At 38.7% G+C, this 15,701-nt stretch overlaps 1 protein-coding gene across 3 annotated transcripts in view; it reads right to left on the bottom strand.

Moving 5' to 3' along the window:
• Positions 1–532: 532 nt before the first annotated feature.
• The window catches only part of bsnb (bassoon (presynaptic cytomatrix protein) b), a 122,825-nt gene continuing 107,656 nt past the window's right edge, over positions 533–15,701 (bottom strand). For 2 of the 3 annotated variants that reach the window (XM_038279855.1, XM_038279857.1), the window contains exons 6-13: positions 12,860–14,939; positions 11,727–12,541; positions 10,596–10,707; positions 9,437–9,586; positions 9,278–9,333; positions 6,226–6,340; positions 5,797–5,932; positions 533–3,661 (exon numbers count right to left, since the gene is read on the bottom strand). In XM_038279855.1, coding sequence (XP_038135783.1) covers positions 9,293–9,333; positions 9,437–9,586; positions 10,596–10,707; positions 11,727–12,541; positions 12,860–14,939 — 3,198 coding nt within the window. In that variant the 3' untranslated portion in view covers positions 533–3,661; positions 5,797–5,932; positions 6,226–6,340; positions 9,278–9,292. Of the gene's footprint in view, positions 3,662–5,796; positions 5,933–6,221; positions 6,341–9,277; positions 9,334–9,436; positions 9,587–10,595; positions 10,708–11,726; positions 12,542–12,859; positions 14,940–15,701 lie in introns of all 3 variants that reach the window. The other variant, XM_038279856.1, reaches the window with a different exon arrangement.

The following is a 15,701-nucleotide window of genomic DNA, read 5'->3' as shown; positions in this document are numbered from 1 at the left end:
ATGTTGCGCCCTCTGCTCCGATATCTTGGGAGAGGTACGTGGTTGCTTTTGAGTTAAAATGAATAATGGAGATGCTGCTGACGTCTTTACTCACTTTAACTTTATTCAAAAAGAACACCAAAACCTTTCTGCGCAAGCGCAAAACACAGTTCTCTGCTGGACAGAAGCAATCGATCTACAAACCATCGAACTCTTAAGAAATTGTAAATAGTGTACATAGTATGAATACTCTTAGTACTGTATTACCACTACTTTTTAACAATCATAACAAAATAATAATTATGAAATATGAATTATTTTTAACTCTTGTTTTTACTGTAATATCAGTCTTTTAAACCTGTGTATTTTAATTTGTATAAGGATAACTTTTAAAATATTTTAATAATTTTAACCTGTCACATCTGCACGCAAAGCCTGCTCTTATCTGAACAGGTCTTATTATTGATCTCTCTCTTGCATCAGCACTAAGCCTAATACCACGCTATAACTAAAGGTTAAACACACACACCTTTAAACAGTCTGCACAAAGTGGTCACAATAAACTTCTTTCTTTTTATTCGTTTCTCCGTTTGGAAATTGCAGGGTCAATATTTTCACATTACTTGACATGATGCACCAAAATGTACTCTTATCTGTTTACAGGAATACACTGAATAGAACACAAGGGTTTCACAATGGATACACGATTGACATTTTGCCCATTGCACTTACAACAGTGAATGACATTTTCCAGATTTGTAGTTTCTTCTTTTTTTTTTCCTCATCTCATCTCGCAGATCACATCCATCAAAACTTATAACCTCTTTTTTTGCCTGATAAAGGCCTTCTGCTGCAGGTTTTCTTAGTACAATATGTAGAGAAACTCTACACAAATTGGATGGATGGAAATGTGCGTGAATTTTTTTCCACTGTTGTAGAGTCAGTACAAGTCAGCCACATTCACTAGGCTTATGCAGTAATAATAATAACCATCATTAATAGTTTCATCATCATCATCATCATGGTCATAATAAATATTTTTAAACACAAAAGTTGGCAGCAAATACGGCATGGGGATGCACATGATAGCCGTACTCCGAACTGAAAAGCTGTACAGAAGAATGAGGTTGTATTTACAGTAAGAAATATGAGAATGTGTCCATCTGTCTTCCTGCTCATCCACATGGCTGCATCGAAGGCTGTTTTCACCTCTTATATCGACCACACTGCACCTCCGCTTTGTTTTGTCGCACATCTTAAAAGAGATTCCGTTATGCAACCTCTGTTTCTGCACTCCGGTGAGCAGCAATCGCCACCAGTCAGGCTTGTGCTTTCCAAATGACATGCCCTGATTTGTGAATGACTGGCTGAACGTTTTAACTCACTAATGTTCTCTTCATTGGCCTGTTTGAGTCAAGGTTTGTGAGGCAAATCCTTTTAAAATCATGCCTGACTTTTCTTTTTTCTATCATCATTTCTACTGCAACGTCCAAGGAAAATCTAATCATGCACCTTTCAAATGACTTGGCCGCTGTGTGGGTTGAGTCAACAGTGAAGTATATCAAATATAAACATTCCATTCACCCCACAGGTTATACTAACACTCAATATGTACACTAACAAGAATTGATGAGAACTGCTTGACCATCTGTGTTACAGGTTCATAGCAGCACAGACAGTCACTGCAAGCCAAACAGGTCAGCCAAATTGCACAACAACTGAATGAGGGCTTACAACAACAACAAAAAAACAACAGCAACAAAAAAAAAAAAACAGCCATGAAGCCAAGCAAAACCCCATGCTTGAAAAGCAACGTGATGGTGGACATTCATAAAACTGACAGTCTACACAAGTTTACCCTTTGGCAACGAGTCCCCACCCTTCACCGGTCTGACGGGAGAGTGGGGGGTTTTCAGAACATGCCGCAAAAATAAAAAAACAAATCTAGATCAATACTCAGTATTTAAATTCATACAGACAAGAGACCAGGTAAAAACGGGCTTAGTTCAGTTTTTTTTTTTTTTTTTTTGTTCATGATTCTAATGTTTTGTCCTGAATACAGCAATGGTGATAAACTGCTTCAGAGTAAAGAACTTCCACAATTCAAAATGAATCATTGCATAGAACATTTGACTTTGATAATTGCTTTTCGTCCTCTCCTGTAGCTATGTTGTTCTGTGTGTGTCTTGCAGAAACGGAGGCAGTGGGCCCAGCTTTTTAGTGAATTGGTAACCTCATTAATCACCAGGAGGTTAACAAGTCCATTTGGTGAAAACTCAATTAGCCTTGGCTCTGAAGTGGAACTTGGATTGTGAGGGATGCAACGTGTGTATCAGGTTGTAAGGAATAAATATATAGTGTGCGTCCGCCTGTCTGCATGCTCTTACACATCCGAACATTATCATGCATGTCTGTACATGTGGTGCTGTGGCTGCAAACCCTCTGACAGATCTTATTACTGCTTTTCATTTGATATTTCCCTCAATCAATAACTCAAAAAAAAAAATCATTTATACCATTGTGCTATATACCATTTGCTGCATGCTATTGCTTTTAAAAACAAGAAGCAAATCCTTTGATGCAACAAGATTCAAACAAATACAAAGTGAAAATATAAACTTTTACAAAAAAACATAGCAACAACATAAAAATGGATAAATTCACTGAAGAGTGACTCGTTGAATACACAAATGACAAATTTACATCATAGATCTCTGATATTTTTATGTACATACAATAGTATACATTAAAAAGAAATTATATGGACATTTTAAAACATGAGGTATACAAGTGAAAAAATACGTGAATAAGGCTCTTCCATTCAAAATCAGGCAAAAGAACAAGAAAAAAACAAAAACAAAAAACAGATGAGACAAATTAATAAAAAAGGATGTCTTTAATGATGGCTTAGCAATGGCTGATAAAGAGCCGTGGCCACTCTTTCATTTGGTCCTCTCGTCTGTGTGAGTTCACACGTTTGGGCACGCTGGTAGTAAGTCCCTTCCTTTAAAAAAAACCCAACACTTAATGAGTAGCGGCATCTTAAGTCGTGAAAAAAGAATGGATATGGGCTCATTTTTTATAGATTGTTTTCATTTTTTTTTTTCCATTTGTACGTGCATTCTCACATCCATGTTTACACAATGCTTTCTGTAGACACGGTAATGAACAGACGAGAAATTAAAAACACATTCAGAGAACTGTACAAGTTCCCTATACTGGAATGTAGTGTGGAAAAGGATTTTCGTGGAATCTCCAAGTTGGTTTCTTGTTGCTGTTAAAAGCTTCGTGCGTTCCGGGTGCATGTCGTCATTGTAGGGTAAAACTGGTTTCTTTGAGACAAGAAAAACCTATGCAATCCAACCTTTTTTTTTTTTTGAGAATGCTCAAAAAGCATCATTGTAGAATCAAAGATCCTATTGCAACGTGTTTTCCACAGAGGCGCCTGGCGTTGCAAGGAAATCTCTGCAGAGGGCGCTGTAAGGCTTCTTTTGCAGAGCTGTAGCAAAGCAGCAACATGGATGGAAAGGTTGTCTGATAAACTCCCACTCCTGCCTCTGTTAGTAAAGATTGCAATACTTTCCCACAGGTTCCATGCAGGGATATTCCTTATGCAGGAGGAAAGAAAGCAAGAAGGAAGTGGTGTTTTCTTCCTCTACTTGGACACTTCCTCATTACTAACCTGAAAATAGATAAATAAAAAAGTTAGGAAGCTGGTTGTAATAAACTGTTAACAATCTTCTTCCTTATACTGCAGTTAATCAACTGCACTATTAATATTCATATTTTAAATGCATTTTGGCTGTGGACCTCATCTTCATCCAATGAGCCACAGCATTATTAAAGTACAATAATTAATAATCAGTTTAATTAAAAGAAAAGGAGAATCACAACTGGTCATTTGCTATTTCTCATAGAGTTTATTATTAAGGGTAATAGGAAAAAAAAATTGTCTCTGAAAAATTGTGGTTATTTTGTTTCAATACAATATCAGTTGTTTAATTTGCCAGATGAAATTTTTTTTGTTTGTTTTTTTCCTGCTGGTGAAAGTTATAAAAATCCTCTTAGTGTACATAGTTGCAGCGAAAACAACCTCAAAAGCAGAAAGCTAGAATAAGGGCCGTGTATTTGAGAACTTCAAAAAACTTTTCTAATCAACTGATCTTGTTTACAGTATTTTTAGAACTGGAAAAGCCGCTTTAATTGTTTTATTTTGTTATGCCAATACAAAGATTCGCACACTTACAAATAGGAAGAAATATGATGAATGATTTTTTTTTTTGTTTACAGATTTTTGCAAATTAAATCTGGAAGGTATGTCACGCATTTGTCTTAGTCCCCTTTATTCTGATAACTCTTTCTAAAATGCAGTCCAGTGCATTTTTATAGAAATTTTCAAGGTGCATACACAGAGCCTATCTTTAACAGTCACATATAAAAAGAGTGAAATTAATCTTTCTGGGAACAATTCCAGCTGTGTGAGGCTCAATGTACACTGTAAAGGTTACCTAGAGAGCAAACAGCACCTTAAAGACCTAGGAAGACAGCAGGCAAGTCAGAGATAAAGTTAGGAATGACATTAAAGCAGAACTAGTTTAAAAAAAAACCTCAAGTTTTAAACATCTCGCAGAGCACTGTTCTATATGTCATCTAGAGTTTGATTAGGTGTGCCACATCTCTAAATTTACCAAGATATTGCCCGGCCGCTGCACTGAAAAGCTGGTATAGGAGATTATTAATCTCAGAATTGACTCAGAAACTTAAGGTTAACCATAACAAATACAGGTAAGTCAGCAAATTGGTGAAAGCTGGAGCCCTAGTCAGATGAAACCTATTTAATCCAGATCTCTTTTTGCCCGACATTCAAAATACAGAGCCACTTCCCCTGCCTCTAAAAATTTAAACAGTGTCATGCTTCCCAATCCCTTCTGATTCTACTGGTGCCCTCAGTGAGAGGCTTTTTGCACAGGGCTGCCTGCCAGCTGCACAGTGGAGGACATGAAGACCATACAGCAGAGGTGGTTCTAAACCGGCTTACATTTATGGATAAGATATGCGAAAGCTAGTGAAACATCCTCCATCACTGAAATATACTACCAAAATCAGCTAATTTTGACAGTTATCCTTGCTTTAGGCCTTTAAAAAGTCATTATCATGCAAGGCATAGTGCTTCAGAGAAAACACTATAAGAAATTCCATGATAGCAGACGTTAATCTTATTTGGCAAAAGTCAAAGAAAAGATGGAAAACCAACTCAGCCTCAGTTATATGTATAAAAATCATGGGATTTGTTTTGACATTAAGCCAAGTATAGTGAATTAAAATCTCTTTTATCTGCACTTTCGCAGCTCTGCTCTACCCAAGCAGAAGTTGTTCAGTCTGCCATGTAATGAATAATGTGTATCATTTGTCATCATACTGAGAAGCCCTACACCCTTTAAATTGTTTCTAAGTGTTTACATTAAAGCTGAGATCAACTTAGCTTTCTAAGGCTAAGTTCAGCATGCTTTGCTTGGCCCATATTATTGTTAGGATGCAGAGGCAACCCTTCCAGCCCTGCACTTTTATCATTTGGCCTTTAACCTCTGAGCCCATGTTCCAAGCAGAAATTGTTTACCATATTTAATATAGGTCTATAAATTAGATTAACCACCAAAATCAAAGTAAATTTGAAATGATCTACTGAGAAGTGTCTCTATGCACAGTCAGACTAATTTGCAGGTATCTTTTACCAGTTTAATATTGTTCTAATGAGGTCTTAGACATCTCCTGAATCATCAGTCTGGGACTTGGAGTTCTCTGAAAACCTCCACTTACTTGTATCCCTCTTCAGTCCTCCATTCATGTTTTGTACCAGCCTGCTGACAAAGCGATCTCCCTTATTTAATTCACTTCAGTCAAGAGCCCGTGTCTGGGGAATTCACTGCTGACAAGGCATCCTTTGATTCCAGCTCTGTTTGGTAAATTGGGGTAAAGAAAAGGTGCAGAGATTCACGACATTTAATGAGTCATCACTTCACTTGAGTCTTCTTATTTTGCAGGCATAAACTATGCTAATCTATGTAAATACACATCTGACAGAGTGTTAAGCTATTAATGAAATGAAAACATTACATGATTTCCTTTTCTTGAATATAACAGATTAACATAATCCTAACAATAAAACCATTAACACATGCCTTATATTTCCTGTATTACCATGTTTTTACCCACGTAATCAGATCAATAAAAAACATCCATACTGACTGATGCATTTAGGATCATTCTTCTTTTTCATGGTGGATGTGAAAAATATGTAAGGTGGTTTCATAGGTTTTTCGGTGCAAAGCAACTAGTCCATGTCATTTAATTTCTTCATCTCCTGAAAGAAAAAGCACAGAGGAGCAATAAACCAATACATCATCATTTTCCATAAAACTGTATCATATTTCATGTTCTCTGCAGAGCCTCTGCAATTTCATAGACATTTCATTCATAACCCAACTTCTTTTTCCATTGACGTACGTATATTTTGTCACACTGCTATTACAAACTTATATTTTATAAAGCAACACAAAGTGGTGAAGGATAAAGTAAAAGAGAAAGCTGCTTTTTGGCATGTGTTTAAAATAAAAATCACTGTTCAGAGAATTTGAATTCATCCTCAATTTAGAAAAAGCATTTTTTTCCCCCATTTTAGATATAAGTCCCTACCAGCTTTGCGCTTCTGGGGCCTCAATTATTTTTTTTATTTTTATTTTTTTTTTTAAAACGTTTTTTTTTTTTCAATTTCAAAGTATCCATTAGATGTAGTTTGATTTTTCAGAGGGATAAGCTTTGATTGTATGAATCTTGTAATACAACAGTTAAAAATCAAAGTTCACTGAAATGGCTAAGTTTTTGTGAGCAAACAGGTATTTAACTTCAGTTTTTCATTGCTCACGTTGTAATAAACAGTTAAAACGACACAACTACAGAATGAAGAAAAACATTTGAAAGGGATAAAAAAAAAATAAGATATAGAAGGGTTGTAGCAGTACATAAAAATGTGTGAGTGTGGAGCCCATCTTTATGTCCATATATTCTAAATAATTAAAGACTGAGGCCAGGTTGTAACAGTGCAATTACTTATGGTGAATAGCTCACCCTACCCTAACCGTGAGGAGTATATTTTGCTCAACAGAGACTGTCTAGGAAAAAAAAACTAATTCTATGCTAGCTCATTTTTTGTCTTTAGCACTCTATACTAAAATCAGTAGAGTCTGACTAGGAAGTGTCTAGTAAGCATACATGTTTGCCTTTGACCTGTACAGTTTGGGGGTAGAAGAAGGGTCAGCCCCATTGGTTCTCTTTGCAGACCTTTTTTTTTTTTTGCAGTTTTGACTTGTCTTGTTTTGTAGGTGAGCCAAACTAAGGAAGAGGGTGCCCAGCATCTCCCGTGGGAAGCCTCTGGGCCTGTTTCCAAACAGTCCATGTGTGAGGACTGCCACAGGTCACTAGAAACTGGTCATGGTCTGCAGTTAAAACAGTGTGGTTTAGGATGAAAGGGGGTTGTTGTTCAGGATGGTGTAGAGATTGTTCTCCAACACTACCCTTATCTCCATCATCTTTAGCAGCTTTAGCTGCAGGCGATATTAATTTACAGGGAGTAGAAGAGTTGGGAAAGAACACATCCCCAAAAAGGCTCCAGTGTTGATTCTTTTAACCTCACACATTAGCTGTGTCCCAATGTCCTACCTAATCACTATATAGGGCACTATATAGTGGTTATGGAAATTTAAATGATTGTCTGAACGTCTAGTGGATGAAAATGTAGTGGACTCGAAATTTCCCATAATACACCTTAAAAAGTAGTGCTCACCCATGGTCACTAGATAAGCAGATACTGTATATCCTGGAATACTTTGAGAGGAGAGCTCTCCTCGTAAAGCATTATGGGATTTGCTGTCATAGCGGCCTGCTATCGCCATAGGCTGTCGCTACCTGACAGCGCAGACTAATAACAAAGATGGCGCAGGCTTTGCACACTGGAGAAGGAGTTACGTGACCGACGGGGGATAAAAAGTAGTGATCATCTGTTCAAACGGTGAGTTAACTGAGTTCAATATAAAGTCCACTATATAGTCCCCGCTCTATATAGTGACTGAGGGATGTAGGGGTTAGAGCGGATGTTTGGACACAGCCATTGACTGAGGGGTTAGTCAGGAAGCTTGTAATCAATTGACAGGTGGAGGCCGACACTGTCAGCTGAGAGAGCTTCAGATGCTTCAGCAACACTCAAAGCATTTATTTACCGAAGACATCATGGAAACAGGCCTGAAGTTATTAATGCTCTATTCCATTTTTACTACTGTAGAAGCTTTGGGATTCCAACATCCGAGAAAGACATTTTAACTGCAACGCTTACAAAGATCGGACTGACAACTTGGAAATTCAAGGCAGCCTGACCATCCCCTACTTCACCATTTCTAATGGCTGCTACTTGCATCTACAGAAGTATAAGTCTCTTACTTTCGCTATTCTTAGTCTTCTTTCTTTTTATATGGACAAAATCTCACATGAGTAGTATTTTTTTTATTGTAACAGTGGGGGGGGGGGTTGTTTTAGAGATATTGGTGGAAGATCCATGTAGACCCTTTACGTGAGAAGGAATGACAGTTGCAGCTTCCTTCTGCCACATGTGTCAGTCCACCCAAATTAAACCACTTAACTACACACTGCCTACAAATATTTTAAATATGTGCAAGCTTTAGTTTAAATGGTTGAATGTAGCTTTAGTGTATTCCCTGAGTAGTCAGTATAAAGTGCTATATGAATTTGTCAATTTACTTGATCTAAACTATGCAATCTTAGCTATGTTTCAATTTTAGAATCATTATCCTGCTAGAAGGTGAACCTCAGCACAAGTCTCAAATTAAGTCCAAATTAAGTCCAACTTCAGGATTGCTCTGGAGGGAATCCTATATTTCAATCATCTTTGAAAAATGTCCCGGAAGGCCAGATGAGTTTAGGGTGATGTGTGGTTGTAGCTTTCTGCCACACATACTTTAGCGTTTTATGAATGGATCTAACTACTAGTGCAGAGCAGATTTTCATTAATGAAATAATGTATGTACGATTTTCCATATACTTCACATTTATACTCAAATTTGCTTTTCTATCACATGAAATCTACATCAGCAAAACAAACAAACACATGAAAAAATGTTATACGCACATTATATTTGACTTTACCATGGCACATAAATGATCTTAATAAATATATTGAATATGTCAATTGTAATCCATGTATATGAGACAAAAAATGTAGTGTACTTACTTGCAAAATTTTTGTTCACCACAATGAGGTGAACTTCTTCCCAAGTCCAGACAAAGCTGTCAAATTGACAGAGGAAATTTAGATAAATAAGAAAAGCTGAGCTTTTTTCCAGTAGTGTAAAACAATTGGCTGCAAAACAAAGATAAAAAATAATCATACCATCTCCCAGTTTTCCTGCCTGCTCAGCTGCCCCTCCCTGCAGGATTTTGGTTAGAACATTTTCCCCGTCTGGACCTGGGGCCTGACCTGCTGCAGCGCTTCCTATTCCTACAGGCTTGCTTCCGATTCCAACAGGAGCTGCCTTAGAGCCTAAGTGAAACAATAAAACACATTCCAATAACACTGTACTTTTAAATAATAGTAACTGACTGACACATGAAAGTGAACCAAAAGACAAAAATAATTATTTTTTGAATCCATTGAAGTATTTAAAGCTACTCCTAAGAGTCAGTGGGTCACTGTTTTGAAGACGATCATATTCAGTCATTAAAGATGAGCTGAAGGAAACATTGCTATCTTTTTTTACATTGAATGAGGATTATGATTTTGCCAAGAGATGATGGAAAATATGCAAATACAGATCTATGCTGCCACTGAGCCCTAACCCTTAACAATGTCCTGTCTTGGTCTGTTATTTGTTTCTTCTTGTGCTCCTGTTTTATTTCGAAGTTCAGTGTCTTGTTTTCTTGTGTGTTCCCTTCCTATATTGAAGCCTGTTTTCAGTGCCTGGTATTCCCGTGTTAGGAATACCAGGCACGTTTTTAGTCTGCCAGTAAAATAAAAATGATTGTTCAACAAACAACAATCTTTCTAACAGTGTTTGCATTTTGCATCCATCCATCTTCTCCAGCTTATTCCGTCAGGGTCACAGTAGGGCCGGTGCCTATCTCCAGCAGTCTATGAGCAAGAGGCGGGGTACACCCTGGACGGGTCAACAGTCTGTCGCAGGGCAACACAGAGACACAAGAAGACATACGATGCACACACGCTCACACCTAAGAACAATTTAGAGATGCCAATTGAACTACAGTCGCCCAGAACCTTCTTGCTGCCGCCCACTGGTTTAGTGAGGAAATGCTTGTTCAACCAAGTATCTCTATCTCACAATGTTAGAGAAGAATCTTTTATGTCCAGATAATGATCTATATTATCCATAAAATATAATGGTTTGTTAATTTGCACGACGGACACCTATGATAAAAAATGTAATTAAAACCCATCCATACCTTTTAAAGTTATCTTGTTCACAGACAGACAGTCAGACAGACACACACACAAGCTCTCTAAAAAACATAACCTCTTTGGTGGAGGTTATTACCAATGCCGGTTAGAGGTGGCGTGGCTATTTTAGTAGGCGGAGGTGCTGCTGTGATTCCTGGTGCAGGTCTCACTCCTGTGCCAGCAGCCGCAGGAGGGACATCTATTTTTCCCTGCAAAATGGCACACAGGTAAGAAATAGTTCTGATTAGTTACTTTGTTAGTTTTAATTGTTTTTGTCATTGCTGTTTTTAAGCATAATTTATTAAGGAAATATAACATAAAAATTGTAATATAATATTAACAACAACAGGAATAATAACAATAATAACAATAATAATAATAATAATATTAATAATGCCCATAGAGCATGATATAACTGCCAAAATTAAACATTACAGCACCATGAAACAGCTAATGTTAGTTGTGGCAGCTATAATCAGCAATACAGAATTAACAGAGTTTAAATAAGCTTTTGGATCCAGTTCTGACTTTAATTCTCTGTGTCTGTAATTTTTCATTCTTATATAGGTTTAAACATACAGTAGTTATTCAGTTCTTATATGTTTCACTAAGGGGCTATTTATCACAATTTGTATATAAAATATGATTAGAATAATAATAATATATAACGGGATTTAAAATATAAAACATAATATGATTAAGATATTGAGAAAAACACATGCTTCATTTTTAATGCATGTAAAAAATCAGAGATCAGTGCAAACTGTTCCTTGAAATTTTAATCTTCACATGAAAGCCAGTATATTTCAGATTGTATTTAAATGTATTAATGTTAGGGTGCTACTTAAATTGTTAAAGACTTGCAAAGACCATAAAGGGGACCATGAGAGTTGTTACTAATGAATTATAATTTTTCAACCAAATATTGTCTTCTACGCTCTTGCTAAATGAAAACAGTAGTGTTGCGTGTTTAATAATCAATGTAAAATCTTATTTTTTTTTTAATCTGAAAAAAATGCATATTTTTATTTTTTTATTTTCTGTTTTAGTTGAAATTTGGGATTTTTTGAAAGTTAAATACATCTAAATAGCGAAATATAAGACACTATAACTTAAGCATTGATCTGATTTTTTCCGAAATAATTTCGTAAAAAATATCACATTTCACGACTACTAAAGCACATCCATGATTTAGTAGTCTAGAAAAAACAAAACCAGATCCACTTACTGCCGTGGCTGACTGCCCTGCTGCAGACCCGATTCCTGGTTGGCGTCCCTGTGATGGAGTTTGTGCAGGTCTTGCTTGCTGTTGTTGCTGTCCTGGTCCAGCTCCTGCGCTTGTAGCTTGCTGGTTACTCTGTGGGCTTTGATTGTGCTGTGATGGCTGTTGCTGTTGTTGTTGTTGTACACTCTGCTGCTGCTGCTGCACCTGCTGGTTTCCATCAAGTTGTTCAGAACCTGAATGCCTTCCTGTTTGCCCCTGACCCTCTGATCGCTGCTGCCCAGCTTGTCCCTGAGGTGGCTGCAGGTTCTGTGACTTGGAAGAATCTGGTCTCCTGCCAGTTGTCCGATCACCTTGAGCTCTTTGGCTTCGTCCCCCAGTGCCATGGTGATGACCAGAAACAGGCTCACGAGAGAACTCGCCTGAGTTGCGTGGGCTTCCATGGGCAGAGCGAGACTCTGTACCACTCCTCCTTTGGGTGGATGAGGAGATCCTGCCATCAGTGCGACCAGATGGATCTTTGGGGTGGGTCCTGGAAGACCTTGAAGATTTAGGGTCCTCTGAGGAGTGGCGGGACGAACTGTGTCTACCAGAGCTGCTGCCGTGGTGGCGATGATCCCGTGATGAAGAAGAAGGGTGGCGCTGGTTGTACTCATCCTGTTGACAATATTCTTCTGGAGGCTCATCATAGTCATGGTAGGTATGTTTACTACGCCTCCCTGTGGAGGAGTGACCTCCGCTCCCATGATGTCTTGAGCGATCAGAGCGGGCCTCTCGTGGTTTTTCAAACCAGTCAGTCTCCTCTTGGCCCAAATGATAGGCTTTTTTGAAAAGCAATTAACATATTATCAGTCAACAGCTGTAATACAGTGAGTGGAATAGCATGCAGATTAATGTGGAAGTGAGGAAACATGCCCATCAGTCCAGAGCCATGCAGATTCAAACAAAAAAAGCTAAAAACTCAAATGATCTAGAACTTAAAAGCCATGCACAAAAAAATGACGTATTTTGGCTTTATATGAACAAGAAAAAAAAGAGACAAAAGAACCAAACTGCTCCTTCAGAGTGCACATGCAGTCTGTTCAGCACATCTGAAGATTGAAAAAAAATCACAGAAGAATTAATTTAGCACCAGTTACCTTCACTATCAGAAACAGCACAGTGCATGTCATCTACGAGATAAGGATCATCTGGTTTATAGACATGACTTCGGGGAAGCTCCTTTTTATGGTGATCTTGCACATCTGGTAGCGAATGGCTGGAACCATATTGGTTTCTCACATCATGGGCTTCAGACATGGCAGAGCTTCTTCCCATACCTACAGGCTTGCCAACAGGACTAAGTGGACTCTCCTCTTCTGAATTCTGAGCTCGCATTGGAGGACGTCCACTTCGGCTACTTCTATGAGAACGCTCCATGGCATCTCTTTCATAAGATTTGCTGCGGTGCCCTGTTGCATCCCTGGAGGAAATCTTATCCATACCATAGCCAGTAGATCTGGAACGTCCAGAGCTGTACATGCGATCATCCTCTTCGAGACCTTCATGGCTGGTGCCATAATATTTCTGTTGATCATATGCATTTTTCTTTATGCCATAGCTGACATCACCTTGATGCTTCTTAGATCTTGACCCAGCTGGACAGGTGCCTGCAGTTGACGTCGGCATTGTATAAGAAGCAAGATCTGACTCCACATCCCGAGCTTCCTCAATAGGTGAGAATTTGGAAATCTTCTGCTCCATTCCTTGTTTCCTGTGCTTACTACGTTTGGAGGAGACTACAGCAGGAGCAAGATTTTTGGAGGAGATTTTATGGCCACCAGAGCGAGAGGGATGTTTATAATCATCGTAGTAATAAGATGAGCCCCCACTTACTGTGGTGCTGGTACGACTGTCAACTGTGCTTTGGTAAGTACCTGCTCCTGTAGGTCTTCCGTAAGCATCAACAGGCTCCTCATAGCCAGGTCCTCGTGCAGAGCCATTCTCACTGCGATACCTTCCTCCCATGGAATGACCATGAGCATCAGTAGGATGACCAGTGTTGTCTTTAGTCAACTCACTGATGTCATCAATCATTACATAGTTTCTTGGAATATTCTGCTCCAAGTTGGATGTGTACAGACCATCTGAAGTATAAGCAGAAGTGGGACTGTCCACAGAGTGAGTTAGGCCAGGCTCAGGTGGGCGGTATTGTCCAAATGCATTGTTGTAAGCTGGTGCAAAATTGCTTTCTGGAGCAGATGTGGCCACTGAAACTGCTGGGTTGCTAATGACTTCATAATTGGTGGGAAGTTTTTGTTCAAGGTCAGCCAACGAGGTTTGCCTCGGTCTTTGATGGACGGTAAGGATCTCTGCCTGTGGCTGGTAGGTCAGACCATGCTGATAAGAACTGTGACTTGGATAGGGAAGGCTCTGTCCTGGCAAAGGCTGACCAGGTGAATGAAAGCCCTGGTGAGCATGCTGCTGCATAGTGAAGTCACTTTGGTAGGAGGACTGGCCATACAAGCGGGAGGAGTAGGTTCCCTGGTTCTGATAACCAGGAAGTGATGGAGGATGGGGCTGGAATGTTCCAGGCTGAGGGGCAGAGGATGGAGGGTACTGAGGAGTTTGAAAACCTATTGGCTGGTATGCAGAACCAGGCTGCTGTGTTGATGGTTGACTTTGAGGGTATGGATATGGCATATAAGAAGAGGTTGAGGGATACTGTGATGTTGCATTAAGATCATTGGTAAACTGACTTAGCGGTGCAGTACTAGGTCTTGTCAGTAAACCATTAGCATCATAGGCTCCAGTTGCAGCAGCCATCCTGAGGTTATTTAGTTCACTGTCTGACATATAGTCTCGAGCATCACCCATGCATCGCAGATAAGCTAACTCTCTCCTCTCCCTCTCCTTTACCATGGTTTCCTTACGCTGAGTTATACCCAGCTCCAAGTAGCGCAGCTTGGCATCTATCTCTTTTTCTTCTTCCTCCAGTTCAGCCTGCTGCTTACGGAGCTTAGATGACTCTTGCTCCACCACTTTTAATTCGCTCAAAAGGCCAGCCTTGGTGACTCCTTGGGCTGGTCTTGGAAGCACTCTCTGAGACATGCTGGGGGAGCTATACATTTGTGCTGGAGTAACAATGGGAAGTGGAGCTTCATCTGGAGGGGGACTGGGGAGGGTCCTCTTTACTTTCCTCATCAGAGAGTTCTGCTGCTGCTGCTGCAGGGAGCCCATCTGCCATGACAGCCAGACAAAGAAAAGCAAACGCTCAGCTACAAACAACATCCATTTATTTCAATTAAACTTAATGGTTTAACTGACATTTGCAGAGTGCCAATATATTTCTTTATCTCAGAAACATAATAAAAGTTACTCTCCATAGTATTATCACAATATCAGCTATGAAATGGATACAGGATCAATAATTATAGCAGTCTCTCAAATTACAGATTTAAGGCTTGGTACTATATTGAAATATAAAAATAGAATTTTTTTTAAAGACATATAAGATAAGACTATATTATTTATATGATGGTCTACCTTGCTTTATAATGTACTTTTACACTTTTACAGTATGTATGTCAATAAGTTGTTTGTTTTCAGCCATTGCCCATGTTTTTCTTATTGCAGCTCATTAGAAATATGCATTTGTGACATTTAGGAATAAGGTTAGATTCAAAACTGCATTTTTAACATTAATTTATGAAATTCAAAACATATTGAGAAAAATTTAGTATATCCCCATTGGGCTTAATCAAAATATTCATTTTGGTCCATATTGCCCAGCCCTACAAAGCACTGAGGATATATCTTAAATGTAAACCAGCTGAAGTCTCAGTCTTATGTCTGAGTCATCTAATGATGTATCTATACATTTGCCTCTATAGCAGATACCTCTTAAACTCTGTTTATGCTTTACCATGTACACTTTACATCCCATAAAGAGTTATAGAAATTTTTAAACCAAATAAACTAGCTGCTGATATGTCATCTACT

This window comes from Cyprinodon tularosa, unplaced genomic scaffold (assembly GCF_016077235.1).
Source record: "Cyprinodon tularosa strain WSP-4 unplaced genomic scaffold, ASM1607723v1 ctg154, whole genome shotgun sequence".
NCBI lineage: Eukaryota > Metazoa > Chordata > Actinopteri > Cyprinodontiformes > Cyprinodontidae > Cyprinodon > Cyprinodon tularosa.
Note: the sequence above shows the minus strand (reverse complement) of the source record. Positions and strands in the feature narration are given on the sequence as shown.